We start from the raw sequence: 24447 nt of genomic DNA on the forward strand, positions 1-24447 counted from the left end.
CATGTGCTCAGGGCAAGCAGGACTCTGCAGCAATGTGCTGCTGTGACCTACAGTACAACCTTTGGGCTGCACTGTTGGGCTCTCTGCCTTGTAACCCTTGTCAGCCCTATCCCAGAATCTGTGTTATGAGTTGTCACAGTTCCTTACGGTGTAGCCTTTGCATTCTCTACTGGGCAATGCAAGGAGCAACGAGGAGAGCCTCCCAAGGGGAATCTGGGATGACTCCTCATCTGTCACTTGCTGTCATCCTGTGGGACAGCCTTTTAGACTGAATCTGTGTGTTATTTTTCTTGTAGTTGGATCAAACAGTTCTGGAGGGTCCCTCTGCTCCACTAGTGGCCGTGTATATATGGGCTCTCCTCCTGGTATTTATATGGGCTCTTCTCCTCCGGGGGCCGAGGCGGCTCCGAGTCTGAAGTACATGCCTTATGGTACTTCGCCTCCCAGCCTAGAGGGCTTTATCACTTTTGAAGCTCCAGAGTTGCCTGAGGAAACGTTAATGGAGGTATAAATAAAAATAATTTAATGTTTTATGACATATAATGTTGCTAAGACAGAGGTGTGGCAAAACCAGGACTGCTCCGTGCGCTCCGTAGTTTCCGCTTCGCTGTCTCGCCTGCTCCTGTTTTAAGATCTTGAAAATATTCCTGTATCGTGACCAGGTTCTCTATGGTAGTTGTTCCTGGTGTTTCATGTGTTTGAGCAGGTAATCAGAGGAACATGACTGCTTTTGTCCACCAGAGCCTCTGTTTAATGCCAGCTCTCTGGACGTGGGTGCTGACAGTAGCAACGCCCCTCTGGGCGTTTAAATGATTCTTCACAGTCAGGGGATGACGTTAAATCCTACTTGTGGGAAGAATGTCCTACATTTCTTAAAATGTGTGGGGGAGTGACACTTTAAAAACACAAATTGAGGTGGTCTGTCACCAGAACACTATCCTTGGGCTGTACATTTCTCAAGACAGATTGCTGTTCTGTTTTCTGATTCACATCTTGCTGGAAGGTTTTTGGGTCTCTGTATGATCTAATCTATATGTTATAACATATAGACAGTATGTTGTATTCTTCCCACAGATGGAGTTTAAAGTGTATTTAGACCTACATTACTAATGAAAGTCTTATAAATATTGCTAAGATATGTTTGGTTAGTTTTGAAGGCTAACTTTTTTTTTAGCAGAGACTATGCATGTAGTGTCAGCTTTACTCACCAAGCAGGAATGAGTTGTTAGCTCCAGTTGGAATTGTTTAGTCTAAATTGTAAACTTTGGCAACAGCCACCTTTTTACACAATATAATTTTAGAACTAATTGTAAATTAGAGTGAAGGAGATTAAGTATGAAGCTCTAGCTTGTTCTTTTGTAGTTATCAAGTCTATTACGTAATAAAAGACAAATGTTACTCCTGGCTCCTCATACAAGTGCCAAGCATACTTTTGTGTTGCTGAGATGTCCACTTTGGTTCCTTTAGTTCTTCAGGTTTCAACAAACATAGAACTCCATGTACCAGTTCCTTTGGCTTTGTTGAAAGAATCTTAAGTATAAGCTACAGTATCTTGAATTCATTAACAGAGAGAGAATCTGTTGGTCTGATCGGACCCATTTGGTCCTGCAGTCCTCAGTGCTGCCTCTACCACGATGTGATTGCTGCACAGAACTGACATAGCAATAAATCCTCAAACGATTAGCAGGAGTTTTAACCGTGCCTGGTGGCTTACAATGGTTAAACTGTTGTCATCTCCCCCTCTGGCAGAGAGAACACACAGACACACTGCGTCATCTAAACATGATGCTGACATTTACAGAATGTGTTCTGGATCTGACGGCAGTGCGGGGAGGAAACCCAGACCTGTGCACTTCTGCTGTGTCGCTGTACCAAATCCAAGAGAGCATCGTTGTTGATCAGATCAGCCAGCTCAGCAAAGAGTGGGGGTGAGTTTGTGGTCAGACAGGATCAGGAGAATTAGCCAAGACTGAACACATCAAATGTGTGTTGAAACCGTGCCCTTTTAGTTGGGGGCACTTGATTTGCTGTATAGAATCTTTATAGGAACGGATTTTTTAACAGCTGAAGACAGATCAGAAAACAGCAAATGACGGGGAGATGTTTGCTAGCAGACAAATAAACGATCAGTGTTTTCTGGTCTGCCACATAGGCTGGGGAGAGTGGTGAGGAGTTCAGGTTTGAGGTGCAGCAGCGCCTTTCTAAGCGTAGAAACTTGTGCACCAGCTTCTGTCAGATCTGAGCCCTCATCCCTTCCTGTTGACTGAGGCAGTAGGACTGAGGTGGAGGTTGGGAAGGGGGAAGGAGTGTCCAAATTTCACTGTTTTTTCAGTTGAACAACAGCCTTAACACAAAATCAAAAGCAAGGAGAAATACGAGAAATTTGGAGTGGTGAGAAAGGGCAGTTCCACTTCCTGCCTTCTTCCTGAAAAAAAATAAAATAAAACCCACCAAAAAAAACCTGCAAAGCGTTTGCTTCTCACAACTGAGAATTCCAGGGGCATAGGAAATGACACTGTGAGAAAAGTACACCCAGTCACTTGTGGTGAGATGTTGACCTCGGGCAGTGAGTCCCCACAAATAAGTGTTGCTTTTTAAAATGTCTGCAGTAAAGCAGTTTGTATTTGCTGCTGCAGCTACTAGATGAGCAGATGTCCCCTCAACCCGTGACAGAGTGTTTGTGAAGGGAAGGGAAGGGAGGGGTGGAGTTGCATTTTAAACATCTGTCTTCCTTTTCTGCTGTTGCTGGGTCCTGTGGAGGGTTGTGATTAAAAAGTGGTGTCTGCCTATGGCTCGAATGTGTTCCAGAAAGGTGTTTTGATGCATAATTATTATTATTTTTTTTTCCTCCCTCTCCCTAGACAAGTGGAGCAGCTGGTGTTGTATATGAAAGCTGCCCAGTTACTGGCATCTTCTCTCCATCTTGCCAAAGCACAGGTCAAATCGGGGAAACTGAACCCATCCACTGCTGTTAAGCAAGGTAGAGGCAACGTCATCTGATTTGCTTCGCTTGTGAATTTTCTTTGCTGATGCATCACTCAGAAGAGTTTCAGTTGCAACATTTGTGTGTTTTTCTTCTGTACCAGAGAACTGAAGATATGTACAATTGCACAATTCTGATAGTAAACAAAGATACAGCCAGAAACTGTTAGGGAATGGGCAGTTATTGACTTGAAATGGAAGTTGTTTGATATATAGTCAAGTCATAGAAGGGGTGGAGTAAATAAACATTAAAAGCACAAGTTTAAACAAATTTGGTTTGGCAGTGCTGAGCAAAGCTGAACTTAGGCTATGTTGTTCGTTTGATTTGGTTTGGTTTGTTGTTTTTTTTTTAATGTCTTCTTACCTTTCTTCCAGTTGTGAAAAGCCTCAATGAGAGATACAAATTCTGTATTGGCATGTGCAAGAAGCTGACTGAAAAGTTGAATCGTTTCTTTTCGGACAAGCAAAGGTTCATTGATGAAATCAACAGTGTAACTGCAGAGAAACTCATCTACAACTGTGCTGTGGAAATGGTAGGTCACTCATTTTACCTAAACTATAGGAATTGTTTCATCATCTCACATCCCTCTTCCACCCAACCAGAAAACAGAATGTATGTTTACAGAATTCTGTTTATGGTAATTTTTGTTAGTGTTTTGTTCTCTTTCCTGCCCTGCCCTAACTGTGGCTAAAGTTCCTGGCAGATACTATTCCACAGGCATGTTTCCCCTACATCAGCACATTTGGAACATAAGCACTAGGAAATGTACTCCTAAACCACACAGCCCTGTGTGCTCAAGTCTCACCCAGGAAGGCTCACTAAAGCATAGGAGTAGCTTCAATCAATCTACCAGGTCAATCTGAACATCAGTCTGTTCATACAGAGCAAAAATAGTAGCAAACATGTGGAAACTTTTTCATTACTTCATGTTTCTGTCTGCAGGTGCAGTGACTGTACAGGAAACTTAACTGCTTTTTGGATGAGAGGGAATTCTTTTTAACATCAGTGTCACACAAAAGATTGTGGCAAATACTGTGCTTAACCCTGATAACGGTGTAGTTGTGCACAATTAATTTGGCTTCTTTACAAGACAACATAGGTATAAGAACAAGCATATTTATTCATTTGTTGTTGTAACACATGGAAACACAAAAGATCAGAAAGTGCTTTCATAGCTTTTATGTGCAGAATATTCTCACAGCACAGGTGCTATATCCTCTCAGACTTGGAATCACAGAAAATCCTGGATTGGAAAGGACCGTAGAGACCGTGTAGTTCCTACTTAATTTTGTTGTCTCAGTTATAAAAACACATCAGCTAAATTAAGGCTCAGAAATATTTTCCTACGGACACTTTTAGATCATCAATTCCGAATTTTTCATTTCATCACTTGCCTAATGCAGTTTATGTAACTGAACCTCCTGACTGATTCCAGGTGCAGTCGGCGGCTCTGGATGAGATGTTTCAGCAAACTGAAGATATCACATATCGATACCACAAGGCAGCCTTGCTGCTGGAGGGACTGACTAAAATACTGCAAGACCCTGCAGATATAGAAAATGTACACAAGTGTAAGTTCATATTGAATACTGACAGTTACATGGAGTTGATTGTAAAACAACACTGGTCATCACCTGTTGTGTCCCTCTGTCTGCAGATAAATCCAGCATCGAGCGAAGGCTTTCTGCACTCTGCTACAGCACAGTGGCTGTGTACGAGCAGTAGGAATATCCTGAGGACCAGATGGTGTGAACATAAGGGACCACATCAGTGATACTGCACTTTTTTCACTACAGCTTCATTGTTGTCCTTGTTCTGCCCCATGTGGAAGATGATTCTTACATTTCTGTGGTGACTACCAAAGAAACAGCAGCATATTCAAAGAGGAGAAATTCCAAAAGTACACTTGCCTTACCGATCCAGCAGCTCCTTTTCCTTCCTAGCAACAGAATTTAAAAGAATCTCTCTTCACATTTCAAACTGATCCTTGTACGTGTGCTTTGAACTTGAACGATCAGGGTTTGTCTTTTTTTCCTCATGAGGTTTTTAAGAGAGTGGATCCTTCTGCATCAGGTACAAAAAGACACTTCCCTCAGAAGATTCCCTCGAGAGGTTTTTAAGCTGTCAGTAAAATGTGGCTGAGTGAATTTGGGAAACCCTAACCACGTGCAAGTGCTGCTTGAAGCTTTTGGGGCTAAGCTGCCTTGTATTGGAGCTCACCTGTTGTAAACATGGCTCAGGTTGTGATATGAAGGGATGGAAAGAGCGCGCTCTTACACGGGGAAAGGTGGTGATGGAAGAAATTCTCTCCATCTGTGCAGAATCCCCAGGGGGTTTTCAGCTGATGTGGATACAATTTGATGATCTTCTTCCAAAATATTTTGTTTTGCACTAATTTACTAAAGCAACTGTATATTCATTTTTGAAGAACTATATTAAAAAAAAATTTAGAGAAAGAAGGCACAATGGACTTGGCTGAATTTCATTTCAGTGTACATAAAATTCTTTTCAGAATTTCAAATGTAGCTTCTAGAAGACTTTCAAACAAACTGTAAAAACTTGTATTCATGTGAACCTTTCCATTTTATACCTATTTGTCTAATACTTGAGTAACTACTGCTCTGGACTTTCTCAGTAATAGCAATGTTGAGTTGCTGGTTGTTTGCTTTTATATAGATTTGGTTGCATCTTTTGTTGTGCATGCAAAATGTGCATTAATGCCTGCAGTCTTTAGGGGTGTAATGACAGTTCTCTGTAGTTTGTTTCTCGGGCAGTATTACAATAAATACTGTAAACTGAAAGGTTCTGCAAGGAACCATGCAAAAAAAAAAAAAAATACCCAGAAAATAATGTTGCGGTTTGAGATGCTGATAAATTGATGTAGAATCTCTACATATAGAGTGTGTGAAAAATCAGGATTATTTTGTGTGCATTTTGGGGGAGAGGTGGGAAGCTTCATTTCGCCTTATAGGCATTATCATTTCAAGCATCCCATGAGATCATCAGGTCAGCGATTTGCAAAGTATTTAGGCAGATCAGCTTCTCTGGAAATGGTTCCTATACTTTATTTTGGGGACTTTTTTGTTACTCAACTGCTTGAATACTTGAATAAACCATTCTCCAGGACAAAATCATTTTAATCCTCTTAAACACAGTGGTCTGAACTATTTGACAAAGTTGTACAGGGCTTACACATCAAAATATTGTTTCAGTGTTCGGATAACCATGTGTTTCCTTTACTTTGACAGAGTAATGTACTTTTTACCTTATTTATCTGTATGAAATTCCAACAGTTAATTTGAAAGTGTTTGTTTATATAATGTTTGTATTTTTAGGTCTTTAATACGGTGTTTCTACCTCTCCTTTGTAATTGCATGCATTATTCTTGGAACTAGGTAATAACTCACTGAACTGTTGCGTAATAGCCTTTTTATTATGGCCTGTATAAATGTATATTAAGGTAAAAATAAATACTGACACTAGAAGTGTTTCTATGGTACAACTTGAGTTTCTGTGTCTCTGTAACCAACGGTGTTAAATTCAGGGAGAACAGTCTGTACTTGGCTGGTTAAACCAGTTGCTGAATGTTCCCCTCAGCAGCTGGAGCTGCCACCAGGGCAGGATGGGGCAGCATCCTTGAGTTCCTTATCTCTGGATAGCTCTGGCACAGGGTGTCCCCGAGTTTGTTTTCCCTGGCTTTAGGAAAACAATTTACCCTGCTTCTTTCTTTTTTAATTTTTTTTTTTTTCTTAACTTGGGCTTGAAAACGAAAATGCTAAGTAGGATCCTGGGTAACAGCTGTATGTTCTTTCAACAAGGTGCTTATTTGTTGCCTCTAGCAAAGAGGAGCTGTCTGGGCTGCCAGAACAGCCTATACAGAGCTAATTGACAAAAACTGGCAGGAAGTTACAATTTCTATCCACAGCTTACCAAAAATGGGATTTGCTCACCTTAGAGCTGATACCCTCTCCCCAGCTGAGTGGTGCTGTGGTAGCTGCTAATGTGGCTGTTGTATTTCTTAGTTGCACTATCAAAATTTTCCCAATTTATTATTGTGGCTGGCACATAAAGAGGATGAGGAAGGAGTGAGCAGGGAATGCTAATGACATGTCTGAACCCAAATCTAGGAACAAAGCAACAGCCTCAGTGCACAAGACTAGGAGATAGGCTGCTTTTCCCAGGAACTCACAGGTTTTTGTTGGTTTTCTTTTTTTTTCCTCTCAGGATTCAAGCTCATTCTCCTTCCCTTCTTGCCAGCAAGACTCCAGCTGCACAAACAGGAGGAGGAGAAGAAAAGGGCCATTCTTGCTGGCTGTTTTCAGGAGGAGGAGACCAATGTTCATGGCCTGTCTTTCTGCATAAACTCATTCCACAAAGATCCTGAAGCTGTCCTCTGTCTCCGGCTCCCCGCGCTAAACAGCAGGTGCTTGTTTTTACCAAATGCTTTTTTTTTTTTCCCCAGCCTTTGAAAGATAGGACTTGAAAGGAGATATTTGATGTGCTTTTCTAGTTCAGCTCTCCTCAAGCTCCATGTTCTGTACTTGTTCCTCTCTCTCCATAATGTCAGCTCAGGAATCTAAAACACATTTTGACTCTGACATTTGCCGCTCTTTATAAGCAAGTTGAACTCTCAGCCCTTCCTCCGATGCAGAGAATGAAATGTAGTTAATTTGACTTGCAACTAACATGCTACAAGTTACTCCAAGAAGCATTTTTGCTGCGTGAGTTGTTCCTGGGACTTGCTACCTTCTGCGTGGTTCTTGGTACTTGCTTGTACAGCTCCATCCAGGTATTGCTGTGTCATCTCAGGGTTCAGAGGCAATAACTTGTGACTCACACTGCTGTGGTGCTGTGCTCAGCTGCACCCAAAAGTGAAGCTTGCTTTTCGTCTGGAGCAAGGAAAGCTGGATCCTGCTGCCTCCAAAGCTTGTCGAGGCTTTGAAATTCAGATAGGCTGGCTTGTGACCTGACTTGTGACCCACCTCCTTTTTGTTTCCTGTTTCCTCTCCTTTTTTTTTTTTAATTTAAATTTTAATCCTTGACTTTTATGTCTGCTCTGAGCTCTGCTTGCTACTATCTTTTTTTGACTGTCCAGGACACCTTTTAAGTCTTTAAGCAAATCTCCTTTTATCCTGGACTTCCCTGTCCGACCTGAGCCATAGCCCTGGCTGTGGCTTTTTCCAGAGCGCTCCCATAGCTCCTCCTTTCTGCAGAGGAGTGAAGTCTATCCGGGTAACCCCTCTCCTGAGGTCTCTAAGTCAGCTGGAGCCCGGTGGAACTAAGCCTTGGCACTGCTCCTTTGGACAAACACCTTTTCAATAGGCTTTTGTGCACGGCAGGCTCCCCCCTCCTCTCTGCCTGAAAGCAAACCGAGTGCCAGTGGGGCTGTTGAGTCTTGTTGCAGTCCTTGTGCCAATCATTCCCATTGTTTCTTTGTGTTGCTTTTCACATTTTCCATGGCCCCAGCTATGTCTACAATGCAGCCCACAGACCACGGCTCTGCACGACACAGTATCTCCTTCTTGCCACTCTGAGATCAGCCACAGCTTTCAAAACAAGTGATGCCATAAATGAACTGAGCTCTATTTATTCCTGCAGGTTCCTTAAAACCTCTCCCTGTTGTTCATCTTCTGTGCCCGCTTTTACGCTTGAGTGCTGTTTGCGCTTTGTTTCTGCCCATCTTGTGCCACTGGGAGGATTCTGTGACTTCTGGAAAACACTTGGAATTGAGGCTAGGCAGACATTTAAGCAGAAATTGAGGACTGTCAGCCTAGCTGAAAACTTACAGTTCTGTGAGCACGGTGTGCAAGCTAAACAAATATTTATTGATTAGCCGTGGGTTTTGGTGGACTTTTGAAACCAAATACTGCACAGCTTATCTTCCAAACCAAAGTCCTCCTTCCCCAGGCTCTGCTGGATGATTTTTGGGAGCAGGGCAAGGACCAGCACAAACCCCAGAGCAGGGCAGAAGCCTGTCTCATTGCAGTTAATTGACTCCAAAAGGGGAGCAAGGGCTTCAAGGAACGAGGGGAGGAGGGGAGTCTCGAGCTCAGCTGCTCAGTAAAACCTCTCTTGTTGCTGTAAGTACAGCCCTGGGGGTTAGAACCCCCCCCAGCACTGCTCACCTCCTGATTCCTGTGGAGTTCCATTATTTACCCATAAATAGTTCTCTTTGTTGTTTCTTAGTGACTGAACAAAAATAGAGAACACTGCCAGCTCCCAGGCGTGGGGAGCACATGCAGACCACGTGTCTCACAGGTGCTGTCTGGGGTACTCCTCTGTCTCACTCCAGATCCCACACTTCCCTGAAATCTCAGCTGCTCCAGGGAGACTCAACTAGTATTTTGCAACACTTAAAACACCCTCAGCTTTGTTTCTTGTCCGTAACTGGCTGAAAGTTGTCCCTGACAAGGACCAAAAGGGACTGTCTCCCAGGATGTTGTCTCATTTCTGTGGAAGTGTGGCACAGCCCCAGCCTGCTGACCACTGGGATAACTGGGAGCTGGGATGTTTGCTTCCCATGTGTGATGCCAAGCACAAGAAGCACTGTCGTGACATGAAAACCCTCAGGCTGAAGGGTGAGAATTTTACAAGCTCTGGAGAATGGCCACTGTGGAAAATGTAGGTAAATATCCATCTCCCTGCTCCTGCTGACATCCTGGGCTGGTGCATTGCAGCACTGTTTCCCCAGGTAATAATCACACTGAGAGCTCAGACTTTTACTCTGGTTGCAGTAGCATTAATTCCTTATCTGATTTCTCTTGGACCTCCAGACATTGTGGTGCCTGGACAGAGCTCTGACCTGCCCTGCAAGGATGCTGAGAGGATCAAGGAGAGCATGTTTGCATCAAGTAATGCTCCTGCAGAGAATGTTCTACTTCTACAGATTTCTTCAATGCAAACCCATCTTTCCATGCACCACCTGGGAGAACCCTGTCGAGCCCAGCTCGTTTTTCTCTCCCGTGTTGCCTCCTGCACACAAGTACTGGCAGTTGCTCATGTCATTCTTCCCCACAGCTGGGTGTTTGCTGCTGAGATTTGTGCAACAGCTTGTGAAATGTTCACACTGAGCCACAGCCTGGGAGGTGTTAGGGAGGCCAACTGACCACAGCTGGTGTTTGGGGGGAGTTGTGGTTCAGTACAGCTTGCTGAGCTAAAGGGCACTCCCAGTCATTGAGAGATGTGTTAACGTGGGAAAAGGAGATGAAACTTGTCAGGGGAAGGGGTGCTCCATTCTAGGAGCCCTGTGTGTCAGAGATGCGGTGGGCAAGGATTTTGTGGGGGAAAAGCTCCAGCTGAGGAGCATTGGCAATAAATGGCCTGGCACCAAAGGTAGCATGTAACAACCTGCAAGTAATTTCTAAATAATCCCCGTGCACTTCTTAGAACAAGTTGTGGCAGGTCTATTTTTAAGCACCCAGCCTTGTCTCAGCTCCATTCTCTGCATATTTTTTGGCTCGGTTCCCACGCAAGTGCTGTATCAAGGTTAATTCGACTCTCCTGGCCGGGTAGGCTGTTTCTGCCGCTTTGCTTCGCCTCCCACAAAACACCACCTTGTCCGGCTTTCGTCCCTCTCAGGAGGCTGGAAGGAGGGCGGGGGGCAGTCCTGGGTGCAGCTGCTCCGATAAGGCCCCGGGGAGGGGACTCTGCCCTCCTCCCGCAGTGCTCTCCCGGCTCCACGCCCCGCAGCGTTTCACAACCGGCCCGGCCGTGCCAGATCCGCTTCCACCCCACGGCGGACTGGGGCATCCTCTGGAGCGGACGGCGCTGCCCCCACACCGCCCACAGCTGCGGGGAGCACGGACGGAGCATCCCCCGACGGTGCGAGTGTCAAGGTACCACATCCTTCACCCCGCTCTGCTCTTTGCTCTCTCGGCAGACCCTCTCTCACCGGGACCCCCGGACAGCGCAGAGCCGCCCGGGGCGGTGCGGGATGGGGAGGGGAGCGACGGCGGCCCCGCGGCCTCGCCCGTTCCGGTTCCGTCATGTGAACGGAAAAAGGAAGCGGGTGAGGCAGCGGCGACCCCGGTGGGCGGCGGGGCCGCGGGGGCGGAGGGTCCTGCCCGGGGCCGGAGGGCACCGGACCGGCCGCGGGGGCAGCAAGGGGGGAGCCGCCGCCTCGCAGCCACCGGTTGTCGCACGGGTGTCGCACCAGCCCCGCTGGCGCTCGGGGGTCCCCGGGGGGTTCCTCGGAGGGGTGACATCCCCCCGGGGTTTCGCCCCCTCGCTGGGCATCGCTCGGTGCGGGGATGGGGGAAAAGACCTTGCCTGGAGCAGCCCTCGGTTCTTCCCCCGTGACGTTCCTGCGCGCCCACTAACGTTCGCTCCCCGAGCTCCTTGTCAAACTTTTCTAACTCGGGAATTATTTAAGGTTTCAGAGAGACGCGGCGGCTTTTTCCTCCCACTGGAGCTGGGGCGGAGGTTCGGTGCGTGTCCGGGGCTCGTGGGGAGTGTCAGGGACTCTGTGCGGCAGGGAGGGCCCGCGGTGAGCTGGGTGTTGCTGTGTCTCCCCGCAGACCTGAGCAGCCATGGAGAGGATTGAGAAGGTCGTGAGGCAGGCGAGAGCCGCCTTCAACTCGGGCCGGAGCCGCTCGCTGGAGTTCAGGATACAGCAGCTGAAGGCCCTGGAGCGGATGGTGAAGGAGAAGGAGAAGGAGATCCTGGCAGCCCTCCATGCGGATCTGCACAAGGTCTGGGTCAGGGAGTTTCTCCCATCAGCCCTGCATGGACAGCAGTCAGCCCAGAAGGCAAAGTAGGAAGGCCAAGGGTTGCCTTTGCTGTGCCAGGTGGCTTTTGCTCTTGTCCCCCATGTCCCTGGCTCCCACTGTGGCCTGCCAAGGTCTGCTGCCACCATTTCTATGAAGGAGGTAGTCTAAGGCAGGACTGCAAAGGCAGGCCCTGGCTGTGAAGTTTTGGCTTCTGTCTCACACCCCCCAGACTGAATGTGTTCTCCAGGGATCCTTTGGGGCAGCAGTGCCAGTGTCAGAGACTTTGAACCAGCAGAATTTGCCTTTTGTCCCCACGGTGGGTGTGGGAGGTGGGTGCCTTTGCCGTCCCCTCCCCAAGCTCCCTGTCACTGCAGGGTGGGCCCAACGCGTACAGCCATGAGATCCTGGGCGTGCTGGCGGAGCTGGCCCTGACCATGGAGAAGCTGCCGTCCTGGGCAGCCCCTCAGCCTGTGAAGAAGAACCTGATGACGATGCGGGACGAGGCCTACATCAACTTTGAGCCTCTGGGAGTGGTACTGATCATCGGGGCCTGGAACTACCCCTTTGTCCTGGTCATGCATCCTCTGATCGGGGCCATCGCAGCAGGTGGGGCCTGTCCTTTGTGGGGCTGTGGGTGGGTGGTGGGGGAGAGGAGGGTGAGGGCTCAGGGGCCGTGCTGTGTCTGTCCTGTAGGCAATGCTGTGGTGGTGAAGCCATCGGAGGTGAGCGAGAACACGGCTCAGCTGGTGGCTGATCTTCTCCCCCAGTACCTGGACCGGGTGAGTGTGACCCTGTGCCTGACATGACTGCCTTGGTCTGTCCTGCTTCCAAGGGGCTCCTGCAGGTTCAAGTCGAATCAGTAGCCTGCTCTCTTTAAAGGAGCTTAAGCCGGAGGCACAGGAAGGATTGTATTACTCTTAAGAGTACAAGGGTGTGTTGACATATTCTTCCCATGTTTTGCGTAACCTGGTATGCTCACATTACGTAATGCTGCTGCAGCATGGTAGTTTTTTTGGCACTCGTGACCATGTGCAGAGGTGTGTGCATATTTCCCCCTGCTGTAGCTGCTCTTTTGGAGCCGTGCCGGGGATACCCCTAGGTAAACACAGGTTTGGTTGAATGCTGGCTGTGCCTGGCTCTTCCTGAGAACTGGGCACCATGGCAGTACATCCAGGGTTTTCATGTCCTGCTGATCCACACTTGTAGCAGAATGTGTTGTTTCTCCTTCACTTGCCTGGCTGTTTTGACGTCCATTGCACTCTGTCACTGAGATACTGTTGCTTTGACAGCACAGGCAGTTTCCTCCAGAGAGTTAGTGCATTCCCTAGGTGGGAGGTAAGAGCAGAGGAAGGAGACAGCCCGTGGGAGAGCCCGACAGTCCTTTGTGCCCTACCTCTTACTGTGCAGGAGCCTGACTCAGCCCTGGCTTCAGCCTCCATTTCATTAAGTCTGTGTGATACAAAGTGGGAGGTGAGACTTCATTTCAGGGGAAGGAGCAGAGCATGCCTCTGTTATCGCTGTCTTTTTTCCAGATCCTGAAGTATCTCACAAATTATCCTGCATTCTGCCACGTGCAGAGCTGCTGCCTTGATATGCGTGCTTTAAATCAAAGTAACTGTAAGGCTCTGGTTTGCCCCACAGGAGCTGTACCCCGTGGTCACTGGAGGAGTTCCTGAGACAACAGAGCTGCTCACCCAGAGGTTTGATCACATCCTCTACACTGGCAACACCGCAGTGGGCAAAATTGTGATGGCAGCAGCTGCCAAGCACCTGACACCAGTCACCCTGGAGCTGGGTGGGAAGAGCCCCTGCTACATCGACAAGGATTGTGACCTGGCCGTTGCCTGCAGGTCAGGCCATTGCACCCCCTCAGCAGTGGGACAGGGGCCATCTGTGGTCCAGTGTCCCCAGCTCAGGTGCTGTCAGCTGGGCTGTGGGATGTGGAAGGGGCTGACAGTGGAGAAACCACCTCCCTTTCCCCTGCAGGCGAATAACATGGGGGAAGTACATGAACTGTGGGCAAACCTGCATCGCCCCAGACTACATCCTCTGTGACCCATCCATCCAGAGCCAGGTGGTGGAGAACATCAAGGCAACTCTGCTGGTAAGGAGAGAGTCCCTGATGCTGTGGGAGTTGTCCCCATTGCAGCGCAGGTCTGAGTTCCTGGAGCTGTGGCTGTTGGCAGGTGTGTTGAGCACTTTGTTTCTGCTGTGCCCTTTGTCAGGAATTCTATGGGGAGGACGTGAAGTCGTCTCCGGATTATGAAAGGATCGTCAACAAGCGTCACTTCAGGAGGGTCGTGGGCTTGCTGGAAGGGCAGAAGATCGCTCACGGGGGAGAGAGTGATGAGGCCTCCTGCTTCATAGGTGCTTGTGGCTGCTGCTGGGGAGGGGAGGTGGTAGTGGGTGCCCTTTGGGGTCTGTGTGTGTGTGCCTTGCTTGGGTTATGTTGCACACAGACAGTGCAGTAAGGTCCTGTGATGGACCAGGTCTTCTGTCCTGCTGACACTGTTGTCCTGTTCTCCCGTTTGCTGCAGCACCGACCATCCTGACGGACGTTTCCCCGGATTCCAAGGTGATGGAGGAGGAAATCTTTGGACCTGTCCTGCCCATTGTGACCGTGAAGAGCGTAGAGGAAGCCATTGAGTTCATCAACCGTCGGGAGAAGCCCCTAGCCTTGTATGTCTTCTCCAACGACAAGAAGGTGGGTCTGGGCTGTGCCAGAGAAAATGAACATGATGGCCTGTTGTCTTGTGACTCCCTTCCCAGTATCCTCAGTTATGTGGCCTGATCTCTTCTGGGCTTTTGTAATGACTTGTTTGTTTTCTTTTGCTAGTTAATCAAAAGAGTCATCTCAGAAACCTCCAGTGGGGGTGTGACTGGAAATGATGTCATTATGCATTTCTTCCTCTCAACCTTGCCCTTTGGTGGTGTTGGTAAGTTACTGCAGCTTCTTAAGCATTGGGACTTGCCACACTGTGTGACCCAGGGAGCAACCCATGGTACCCCTGTGCCTGTTGCAGCCCAAGGGTCTCTGTGCATCAGATCTTGATAATAATAACAAATTCTGGGAGTGCATTAGGGCAGGGGCCAGAAAGGGGAAAAACCTTTAGGTGTATTTTTGGAAACATTAAAGCATTTAGTGCAGACTGATGTGAAAGGTACATTAAAAACATTAGCTGCAATCGGAGGGATTAGCAGTGATTAGCAGGTGGAAGGGATAGGACTTTAGCTTGGGGAGAATTGGAACAGGTTATGGATCAGTCCATGGAAGCTTCGCAAAAGAAGGTTTTGGGGGTTACAGGCAGTGAACCAGTGTGAACAGCACACGCTGACCTGGAATGGGAACACGGAGGTGTACCCTGCAAAGCTCCTCAGGAAACCATCTCACACAGCACCAGTCGGATCCCAGAACCCTGGCACGGTGCTTTGAGAGGGAGCTAAATCCAGGGAAGAGCTGGAGACAGCTCAGAGGCACAGGGACCACAACAAAATACTGGAGAGCGCGTAGTGAAAACGAGGTGGGGAAGGAGCAGGGTGGAGCACAGGTAGACATCTTAGAGACTGAGAAGTGCTGCGGGGAGGAAGGGTCAGTTGTCCTCAAGTGGCCAAAGGTTTGACCAGGCTGTGCCTGCGGGGTGACCTACCTGGCTCGTGTCCCTCAGGTCACAGCGGGATGGGCGCCTACCACGGCAAGCACAGCTTCGAGACCTTCTCCCACCGCCGCGCCTGCTTGATCAAGGACCTGAAGATGGAGGGCACCAACAAAATGCGGTACCCACCTGTCAGCCAGAAGAAGGTGGATTGGACCAAGTTCATCCTCCTGAAGCGGTTTAATAGGGGCCGAATTGGACTGGCCGTCCTGGCCCTGCTGGGGGTGGTGGCAGCGGTGATGATGAAGGTGAGTTTTGGGTCTCTTTGGGTCTAAGTGGGTGCATGTGCAATTCACCTCATCTTCTGCAAGTTCAATCTTTGCAAACTGCAGCCCTTCCTTAGAGCCTGGCCTCCTTTTCTCTCTTGAGACTTTTTTTTTTTCTGTCTCACCTCAAATTACCAAGGTCTGCTTCTCACTCTTACCAGTGGTCTGTAGAATAGGGAATGTCCCCAGAGAGATCTCCCGGGCTGCTGTACTACTTGTTGCACTGCTCTGGTAGATGACACCCGTGGCATGCTCCCTCCAGAGGCAGAGGTTGGTAGTTCTGGACAGATTAGGAGTGGTTTGAACTCCAGGGTTTCCTTTGAGCTGCTCCACAACCCTGACAGCTGCAGTTTGTGCCATGGCACCCTGGGAAAGGAAGCTGTGTCCCAAAGCCTGGGTCTACAACAAGCTCTTCATCCTTGTCCAATTTTAGCCCCTGTCTGACCTCAGCTCAATTATTCCCATTTCCTCCCTTGTTTCCAGCTGAGTAGTGCGGAAGGGTGGGATGTCCTCCCCTCTCTGCAGGAGGCAGAGGTGGAGGAGCAAGATCTAAATCTCCCAAGCATGATCACTGTTGGTTCTCTGTGTCTTGACAAACCAGGTACTGCAGTGCCTTCACTGGCTGCTCCTCACAAGGCTCAGCTGTGCATCTGTGGGGTTTAGTGAGCTTAAGGGAGCAGCCCAAGGGGACAGGAGGTGGCAGGGTGGATCAGGACTCTGCCCTTCAGTCTATGTTGTTACTGCTGTGAGGAGAGGTGCAGAAGCCCAACAAGCCAGGAAAATAACCTGCCCACATATTCCAGGAGGAGGTGCAAAAGCCAAAGAATTGGCTCAGGCTTTGAGGCACCAGCCAGGGGGGCAGGCCCTGTCTAGGTGAATGAGGGGGGAAACTCACGGTGTCTCGAAATCATTTGGGTTTCTCAGAACCACCAGTCTGTGCTGAAGAGAAAAGCCCTCTTGGTTGTGCTGGCTGTGCAGAGGCTGGGCTGGCCCAGCGGGTGGTAAGGAGGAGCAGGTTTCAGAGCACTGCTGTGGCTGTCACAGTGAGGTAGGAGCCTTTTTCTTCTCCTGTGTGTAGACCTAGTTTGAGATCGGGGAGAGCTTTGTAGAGTGGTGAATGTGGGGCTTGGAGAAAGCTCCCCAAGAGCCAGAGCACGACGCTTTCTCTGGCAGTGCATGGAGCTCATCCAAGATAACCGTGCAGTGCATGCTGAGGGGCAGGAGGCAGGCGAGCTGCGCCCTGGGGGAGTCACCAAGTGAAGAGGCTTTGCTTCAGGCTGTTCTAGAAAGGGAGTTGGTTTTGTCTCACAAATCCTTCACAGGACCTTGGTGTTGTTTTGCTCTCGCAGGTGGTTTACTGATGAAGAGGAGAAGGCCTCGTGTGCCAGCCGTACTCTGGGTGCTTGCTTTGTGTCTGTTTCCTTAAGCTGGGAAGTCATTATTTTCTTTTGTTCTGGGTGATTTCAGTGAGCTGTCGAGCACACAGAGTAGCCTTAGAGAGGCACTAACAACAAGAAGGCTCAGACTCCTGTTGGCTAAAAAGCCATGCTGGAACAGAGGGACCAGAGGGGACAAGCTCTCCGAAGGAGGACTGCAGAACAAGAAATTCCAGTCCCTATCTCCACCCCATGCCATGCAGAGTGCTGCTTGAGGGGCACACCAAACCACTTACCTTCCTTCAGTGACCAACAGGAGCTTCAGTTTCAGCAATCCTTGGACTGACAGTGTTTTCCCTGCAGTTTTTGGGATGGGCTGTCTCCTGTTGTGCTCTGAACACCCTCCCTCTTGGTGACAAGTCTGAGACAGGCCATGCTGGCTGATGCATTTGACCAAGAGTGATGGTTGTGAATGAACCCAGTGAGGTTCCCCATGACATTTGAGGTGAAATATTCATGGATCTCTGCAAATTGGAATCATCCACAGCTGGTCAGGGAATGCAGGCTGGTGCCCTTTTGGGGCTCTGGGTTTCACCATATGGCTGTAACAATTATTAACTGTTAGAAAATTACAAAAGTGGTACCTGCACTGCCTGTATTGTGCTGATGAGCATCTTACACTCGTGCAAAAGAACTTTCAGGCCTGTTTAGAGAAGTGGGAATGACAGAATACCTTGTGGGTTAGCTCAGCTCTGTGCAGCTGCTCCCTTATTCCCAGTGGGATGGGAAAGACAATCAGAGGAGTGAAAGTGAGAAAACTTGTAGGTTAAGAGAAAGATAGTTTAGTAGGTGAAGTGAAAGCTGGGAATGCAGGCAAATTAAAGCAAATTGAGGAATCTGTTCATTAATTCCCCTTGTTAGGCAGGTGTTCAGCCATCCTGGGGAAAGCAGGGCGTCATCACACCTGATGGTGACTTGGGAAGACAAATGCCGTCGTTGCCAATGTCACAAATCCAAAACAGCACCATCCTACTATGAAGAAACTTAAGTGACTATGATGAAAATGAACTCCACCCCAGCTGAAGCCAGTACAAAGCTGTTCCTGGTCAGATTGCTCCAAGGGAAAACAATTATTGAAAGAGTGTGTGCTCCTTTGTGTTTGAGCTTCTGGGGCTGCTGTAATCTTGCAATGGGGCATAATGTGGGACTTGTTCAAGCTTGGGAGGAGGATGCTGAAGGAATTGAATGTGAAAGAGCCTTAGAAATATTAATGTCAAAATAAGGCAAGTTAAAAAATTATTACTAAATGCAATTAATATAGAGTAGAAAGTTATATTTACTGTACAATAAGTAGGATTTCTTCGTGGCTGGTGAAAATCCATGTGCTAAGCCTTTTTGATGATATATTTTGCAAGTACTAAATAAACACCGAGAATTTAAGTAATAAACCGAGCGTGGTAAGTCCCTGGAGTCTCCTGAGGAATCCTGCTCATCCTCTGCCACTCCCAGCTCTGGCCATGGTTTGGCCCAATGTCACACCTGTGTTGTGAGGTGTCTCTGCCTTGGTTCAGGGGAATATGTGCCTGGCACAGTGATCTCTCTGCTCATGAGGAAGGGTCCCCCAGAGCTCTGGCAGGCACCGAAGAGGTACCTGGAGCCAGGGAAGGTGTGGGGTGAGCTGGGGCTGGGGGGCTGTGGAGGAGCTGGGCTGCTTCTCCTGCACAAATCCATCCCTGGATTGCCTCCCATCTGCAGGCACGACCTGCTGGTTGGGGTTTGTTCTGATCCCATGTCTGCATGTGTTGGATCCCAGCAGCAACTGTGGCATGTGGAAGGCGCTTCCCTGGCCTCATGTGCCCAATGTGGGCAAAGCCACGTGGTCTCTCGCAATCCCTGAGTCACTGCCCCGGCTGGACGGGAAGATCCAGGGCTTGTGTGTTCACAGCTGAGGACAGAACTGGGTAAAGGGCATCTTGTATCTAGCAAGAGCCCTGGGCCCGGGCCAGCTGCCCGCTCGTGGGAGGAGGGATCGCTCTGAGCCATGGCAGGGGCAGGGCTTGTGCCAGCTTGCACTCACTGCGGGACACTGGTGGAGAGAGAAGCTTCTCTGAAGGTAACTTTCTCTTTTCCTTCATTTTTTAACGAGTCATTTGCTTTCTTGGACAGGATTGGGGCTGTGTGAGGCGGCTGTGGCAGCAGGCTGGGAAGGGCAGATTTTAACTGTTGTCAGGGAACCTTGATGTCTTATTTGGTTGGGCAGGGATGCAGGCAGATCCTGACTAAAAAGTGCTGCTCCTGGGAAGCAGGATGAAACCTTTTGTTTTGTCATGATTCGCAAAGACATGGGAGGGCCTTGGAGTTATGGGGAAGCCGAGTGCAGACGGGCTCCGGGCACAAAGCTCTGCTTCCAGCCAGCTGCCCACCCAGGCCACGGTCATCCCAGTGTTTTGGTTCCTTGGGGAGCACCCTGTGAGTGGAGGGTGGAGTGGCTGGTGGGTTTGAGGGTATCCTCAATCTGGGAGAAAGTAGCCACAGAACAGGATCCTTCAGCCATCCCCAGATTGCTGTGAGAGGTGCTGTATGTTGGACCCTGCCAAGTAGAACAGGGCTTGGGGGCCCTGAGCAGTCGACTTGGGGGCAGGAGCTCCCCTCCAAGGAGGAGAACATCTCCCAGCCTTGCTCTGGGTGGGACATCTCATGGTGGTGACCCCACATTAAATGTTCCCAGGGTTGAGCACCCTCGATGGCCCTGTGGTGAGCTGGGTGTTGCTGTGTCTCCCCGCAGCCCTGAGCAGCCATGGAGAGGATTGAGAAGGTCGTGAGGCAGGCGAGAGCCGCCTTCAACTCGGGCCGGAGCCGCTCGCTGGAGTTCAGGATACAGCAGCTGAAGGCCCTGGAGCGGATGGTGAAGGAGAAGGAGAAGGAGATCCTGGCAGCCCTCCATGCGGATCTGCACAAGGTCTGGGCGGGCAGGGGATCTCTCCCTTCTGCTGTGCACAGACAGTGGGCAGCCCTGAGGAAAGCAGGAAGGCCAAGGGCTGCCTTGGCCATGACTGGTGGTTTCTGTCTGTCCCCCACCATGGACCATGACTTTGCTCTGACTCTCCAGGCTGCCGCAGTGGGTGTGGGAGGTGGGTTCCTTTGCCATATCCTCCCCAAGTTCCCCCTTGTTGCAGAGTGGGCCCACTGTGTACAACACTGAGATCCTGAGCGTGCTGGGGGAGCTGACCCTGGCCATGGAGAAGCTGCCGTCCTGGGCAACCCCTCAGCATCTGAAGAAGAACCTGTTGACAATGAGGGACGAGGTCTTCGTCAACTTTGAGCCTCTGGGAGTGGTGCTGATCATCGGGGCCTGGAACTACCCCTTTGTCCTGGTCATGCATCCTCTGATCGGGGCCATTGCAGCAGGTGGGGCCTGTCCTTTGTGGGGCTGTGGGTGGGTGATGGGGGAGAGGAGGGTGAGGGCTCAGGGGCCGTGCTGTGTCTGTCCTGTAGGCAATGCTGTGGTGGTGAAGCCATCGGAGGTGAGCGAGAACACGGCTCAGCTGGTGGCTGATCTCCTCCCCCAGTACCTGGACCAGGTGAGTGTGACCCCATGTTGGTCCCCAGGTTTCTCTGTGCCACAGTGATGCACAGGGTTTGGGTGACACTGACACCATTGCCTTGAAGGAGCTGTACCCTGTGGTAACTGGAGGAGTTCCTGAGACAACAGAGCTGCTCACCCAGAGGTTTGATCACATCCTCTACACTGGCAACTCTGCAGTGGGCAAAATTGTGATGGCAGCAGCTGCCAAGCACCTGACACCCGTCACCCTGGAGCTGGGTGGGAAGAGCCCCTGCTACATCGACAAGGACTGTGACCTGGCCGTCGCCTGCAGGTCAGGCCATTGCACCCCCTCAGCAGTGGGACAGGGGCCATCTGTGGTCCAGTGTCCCCAGCTCAGGTGCTGTCAGCTGGGTTGTGGGATGTGGAAGGGGCTGACAGTGGAGAAACCACCTCCCTTTCCCCTGCAGGCGAATAACATGGGGGAAGTACATGAACTGTGGGCAAACCTGCATCGCCCCAGACTACATCCTCTGTGACCCATCCATCCAGAGCCAGGTGGTGGAGAACATCAAGGCAACTCTGCTGGTAAGGAGAGAGTCCCTGATGCTGTGGGAGTTGTCCCCATTGCAGCGCAGGTCTGAGTTCCTGGAGCTGTGGCTGTTGGCAGGTGTGTTGAGCACTTTGTTTCTGCTGTGCCCTTTGTCAGGAATTCTATGGGGAGGACGTGAAGTCGTCTCCGGATTATGAAAGGATCGTCAACAAGCGTCACTTCAGGAGGGTCGTGGGCTTGCTGGAAGGGCAGAAGATCGCTCACGGGGGAGAGAGTGATGAGGCCTCCTGCTTCATAGGTGCTTGTGGCTGCTGCTGGGGAGGGGAGGTGGTAGTGGGTGCCCTTTGGGGTCTGTGTGTGTGTGCCTTGCTTGGGTTATGTTGCACACAGACAGTGCAGTGAAGTCCTGTGATGCTTCTGTCCTGCTGACACTGTTGTCCTGTTCTCCCGTTTGCTGCAGCACCGACCATCCTGACGGACGTTTCCCCGGATTCCAAGGTGATGGAGGAGGAAATCTTTGGACCTATCCTGCCCATTGTGACTGTGAAGAGCGTAGAGGAAGCCATTGAGTTCATCAACCGTCGGGAGAAGCCCCTTGCCTTGTATGTCTTCTCCAACGACAAGAAGGTGGGTCTGGGCAGCAGTGCCTCTGTGCAGTTGGATCCTGAACTTGGCTGGTGCCATACACGGATTCCTGCAGGGTCTGTGTCAGTTCCTTTTCCACGTGAGTTGCAGTGTTTGGCTCACACGGACCATGAGTTTCCCCAGAGCTGCCGAAGGGCTCTGGGTTTGCACGTCTCCCCCTCCTTTCAGCTGGCTGCCCACACGGGTGGGTGCTGGCTCCTGGTATGTCTCCTGCCCTTACTCTGGCCTCTGTTGTGCCAGTTCAGGAATTCAGGGCAGGGCTTTGTCCTGGCACAACAGCCCCAGGTGGTTTGTGTGGGAGGGCTGAGAAGCACCCCAGGCTCTGGGTGGATGCACCTCTGCCTCTGACCTGTCCCACTGAGATGGAGCCTTTTGAGGTCATGGCTGTTCCAGCCAGGCAGATCTTGTGCTTAGGTGATGTAAACTGACCTCTCCCATGGAACAAGGCACAGACTGTGCCCTGCACAAAGCAATGGGTTGGAAGCACCAACTTGAACCCTCTGGGAACATGGCATTGTGTCCCATCTTGATTTTCCCTTGTTCTGTGCCATCTCCCATTCTGAGTAGCTGATCAGACGGGTGATATCAGAGACCTCCAGTGGTGGCATGACAGCCAATGATGTCCTCATGCACATGGTGGTTCCAGATCTGCCCTTCGGTGGTGTGGGTGAGTCCCTGCTCCTCCCCCTGCCCCTGGATTCAGTCTCCCGGCAACATCCTCTGACCCATGTACTGTTGTGCCCCTTTGGGAATTCAGGAACTTTCAGCTGCATTTTCCTCACTGATGTTATTTTCTGTGGGTTTTTTTTCTGTTATTTTCTCTTTGTAAAAAGGCTCATTAGTGTTTTGGTTTTTAGGCCTCCCAGTGAGAGAGGAAAAACCTCTGGCCCATATGTGAGCTCTGGTTCTCCTGTGCTGGGGCGTGGGATAAATTGCCTGGGGCAGGGTGGCTGGCTGAGTTTCCACAGTCACTGGCAGGCTCATGTAGCAGGGACAGCCTGGCTATAGGCAGAGAGCTGAGGTCCTGGTTGTTGATGGTCTCAGGGTGCTGAATGTCCTCCTCATGTCCCACTCCTTGAAATCATAGATTCAGTTCCTCCTGTCACCAACCCCTGAGAAAATTCTGTGAGAGAATCAGGGCAACCCTGGGAGAGTTGAGAACTGGTGCCATTAACCTTTCAAGGGTAGGTGCACACAACCAGCCTGAGCAGCAGTTCAGGTCCTCACCTATTTCTGGGTAGTTAATAAAGCTGCTCTTTGCTTCTATGCCCCGGGGGAGCAGAGCAGCTGCTCCAGGTGTGAGAAGCAGCACGACCAAGCTTTCCCCATGTGCTGGGGGCTGTCAAACAGAATTTAAGAAGCGCAGGTGTCTCTGTGCATGGTGTGACCTGCCTGGGTTGTGTCCCTCAGGTCACAGCGGGATGGGAGCCTACCATGGCAGGTACAGCTTCGAAACCTTCTCCCACCGCCGCACCTGCTTGATCAGGGATCTGAAGCTGGAGGTTCTGAACAAAATGCGGTACCCACCTGTCAACCAGGAGAGGGTGGATGTGACCAAGTTCGTCCTCCTGAAGCATTGTAGCAACTGCCAAGTGGGACAGTTCCTCTCGGCCCTGCTGGGGGCTGTGAAAGCAGTGATGGCAAAGGTGGGCCTCGGGTCTCTGCTGTCTGTGTGAGTGTGTGCTCCCAGCTCTGCCCCTGAGCCCCATCTGCCCTCAGCCTCCACAGCCACGTTCCCTCGGGCTCTGTTCCCTCCCTGGGGGACTCATCCCTGTTTTTGTGCCTTTCCAGATATTCTCCCCCTGACGAGAGGGGTGATGGGCAGTCAGAAGCTTTCCAGCCCCGGAACCCACCACTCGCTCCCTGCAGTCCTAGTGCTGAATTTTTCTCTGCTGCAGTTTCATTTCTTCCAAGGCAGCCAACACACTGAAGAGGTAGAAGACAACAAAAAATACCTAGAACAGAGACAGTCCAAGCTGAAGGCTCTAGCTCCTGCTGAAGCAGAAATTTATCAAGACCTAGGCCACGGGTCATGCCTGAGCAGTGAGTGCCAGATGGAAGGAAACAGCATCCACCCTGCTTTGTAAACAGGAGCTTATCTAAAAACTCATGGGAATGGGGGAGTGTTTGTCACAAGGGTACCTAAACAAAGCCAGTTGTTACTGAGCCTGTTATCTACTTAATGCCTGCCTGATTCCCATAGGAAGCTGGCTCATTACAGCAATAAGCCTAGCAAATTGTGGGTCTCACGGCAGGGGACAGTCCAGGCTGCTTGTCCCCAGAGCAGAGGGAAGGAGCCTGGAAGAACCTGCAGCTTCCCATCCTTTATGGGACTCATGACCAAGTGGGTTGCAGGGAAATCACCCATAGCCATGTAAGATGTGCAAAGGCCACCTGAGTGGCAGCAAAGGCTCTCTGAGCTGCAGCCACACTGTCCTAAAGACTCGAGGAGTGCCAGGGACCACAACTGCACTGCTGCTGCACTGCTTTTGGGGCTGCTGGGGCAAAGACAGGGGCTTTGCTGCAACCAGGGTGCCAGGTCAGGGATGTCCTTGGCCAGAGTGGCAGAGCAGCCAGCCACCTCATCTGTAACTCAATTTCAGGTTTTTATTGGTTTTTGGGTAGTCTTTTATCTCCAAACTTGTAACTGAGAGCTGACCTTGACCCTAGCTGAATAAAACCTTTGTTTTACTGTGAAGGCCACCTGGGACAGGGCAAG

At 50.2% G+C, this 24447-nt stretch overlaps 3 protein-coding genes across 11 annotated transcripts in view; all 3 read left to right on the forward strand.

Moving 5' to 3' along the window:
- Positions 1 to 6482, forward strand: part of ULK2 (unc-51 like autophagy activating kinase 2) — a 38275-nt gene extending 31793 nt beyond the window's left edge. The window contains exons 23-28 of the mRNA XM_032707563.1: positions 297 to 505; positions 1750 to 1928; positions 2862 to 2980; positions 3358 to 3515; positions 4419 to 4554; positions 4641 to 6482. Of these exons, the coding sequence (XP_032563454.1) occupies positions 297 to 505; positions 1750 to 1928; positions 2862 to 2980; positions 3358 to 3515; positions 4419 to 4554; positions 4641 to 4708 (869 nt within the window). The 3' untranslated portion in view covers positions 4709 to 6482. The remainder of the gene's footprint in view (positions 1 to 296; positions 506 to 1749; positions 1929 to 2861; positions 2981 to 3357; positions 3516 to 4418; positions 4555 to 4640) is intronic.
- A 4218-nt stretch (positions 6483 to 10700) lies between these two features.
- LOC116796734 (aldehyde dehydrogenase family 3 member A2-like) lies at positions 10701 to 24431 on the forward strand. 3 transcript variants are annotated; one of them, XM_032707591.1, is made up of 11 exons: positions 10701 to 10818; positions 19772 to 19945; positions 20163 to 20394; positions 20482 to 20567; positions 20656 to 20864; positions 21001 to 21118; positions 21240 to 21381; positions 21544 to 21710; positions 22296 to 22395; positions 23139 to 23374; positions 23520 to 24431. In XM_032707591.1, exons 2-11 carry the CDS (start codon positions 19784 to 19786, stop codon positions 23532 to 23534), a joined length of 1467 nt encoding a protein of 488 aa, XP_032563482.1. In that variant the 5' UTR covers positions 10701 to 10818; positions 19772 to 19783; the 3' UTR covers positions 23535 to 24431. The 3 variants fall into 3 exon arrangements, with proteins under 3 accessions (XP_032563482.1, XP_032563483.1, XP_032563481.1); XM_032707592.1 differs by lacking the exon at positions 10701 to 10818 and adding an exon at positions 11294 to 11409; XM_032707590.1 differs by lacking the exon at positions 10701 to 10818 and adding an exon at positions 19005 to 19099.
- On the forward strand, positions 10712 to 18434 carry ALDH3A2 (aldehyde dehydrogenase 3 family member A2). Of its 7 annotated transcripts, none has more exons than XM_032707579.1 (12): positions 10712 to 10818; positions 11500 to 11673; positions 12066 to 12297; positions 12385 to 12470; positions 13333 to 13541; positions 13678 to 13795; positions 13917 to 14058; positions 14229 to 14395; positions 14528 to 14627; positions 15357 to 15592; positions 16535 to 16658; positions 16960 to 18434. In XM_032707579.1, the coding sequence occupies exons 2-11, from the start codon at positions 11512 to 11514 to the stop codon at positions 16613 to 16615; spliced, it is 1533 nt and encodes a 510-aa protein (XP_032563470.1). In that variant the 5' UTR covers positions 10712 to 10818; positions 11500 to 11511; the 3' UTR covers positions 16616 to 16658; positions 16960 to 18434. The 7 variants fall into 7 exon arrangements, with proteins under 7 accessions (XP_032563470.1, XP_032563474.1, XP_032563475.1 ...); XM_032707583.1 differs by having other exon boundaries at positions 17078 to 18434; XM_032707581.1 differs by lacking the exon at positions 10712 to 10818 and adding an exon at positions 10900 to 10991.
- Positions 24432 to 24447: the final 16 nt, after the last annotated feature.

This window comes from Chiroxiphia lanceolata, chromosome 20 (genome assembly GCF_009829145.1).
Source record: "Chiroxiphia lanceolata isolate bChiLan1 chromosome 20, bChiLan1.pri, whole genome shotgun sequence".
Classification (NCBI taxonomy): domain Eukaryota; kingdom Metazoa; phylum Chordata; class Aves; order Passeriformes; family Pipridae; genus Chiroxiphia; species Chiroxiphia lanceolata.

Coding starts and splice junctions, on each gene's coding strand:
- ALDH3A2 (XM_032707579.1), top strand. CDS start 11,512: ATGGAGAGGATTGAGAAGGTCGTGAGGCAGGCGAGAGCCGCCTTCAAC. Junction 12,471..13,332: donor TCCCCCAGTACCTGGACCGG/GTGAGTGTGACC, acceptor TTTGCCCCACAG/GAGCTGTACCCCGTGGTCAC. Junction 13,542..13,677: donor GACCTGGCCGTTGCCTGCAG/GTCAGGCCATTG, acceptor TTTCCCCTGCAG/GCGAATAACATGGGGGAAGT.
- LOC116796734 (XM_032707591.1), top strand. CDS start 19,784: ATGGAGAGGATTGAGAAGGTCGTGAGGCAGGCGAGAGCCGCCTTCAAC. Junction 20,395..20,481: donor GATCGGGGCCATTGCAGCAG/GTGGGGCCTGTC, acceptor TCTGTCCTGTAG/GCAATGCTGTGGTGGTGAAG. Junction 21,382..21,543: donor TGAGGCCTCCTGCTTCATAG/GTGCTTGTGGCT, acceptor CGTTTGCTGCAG/CACCGACCATCCTGACGGAC.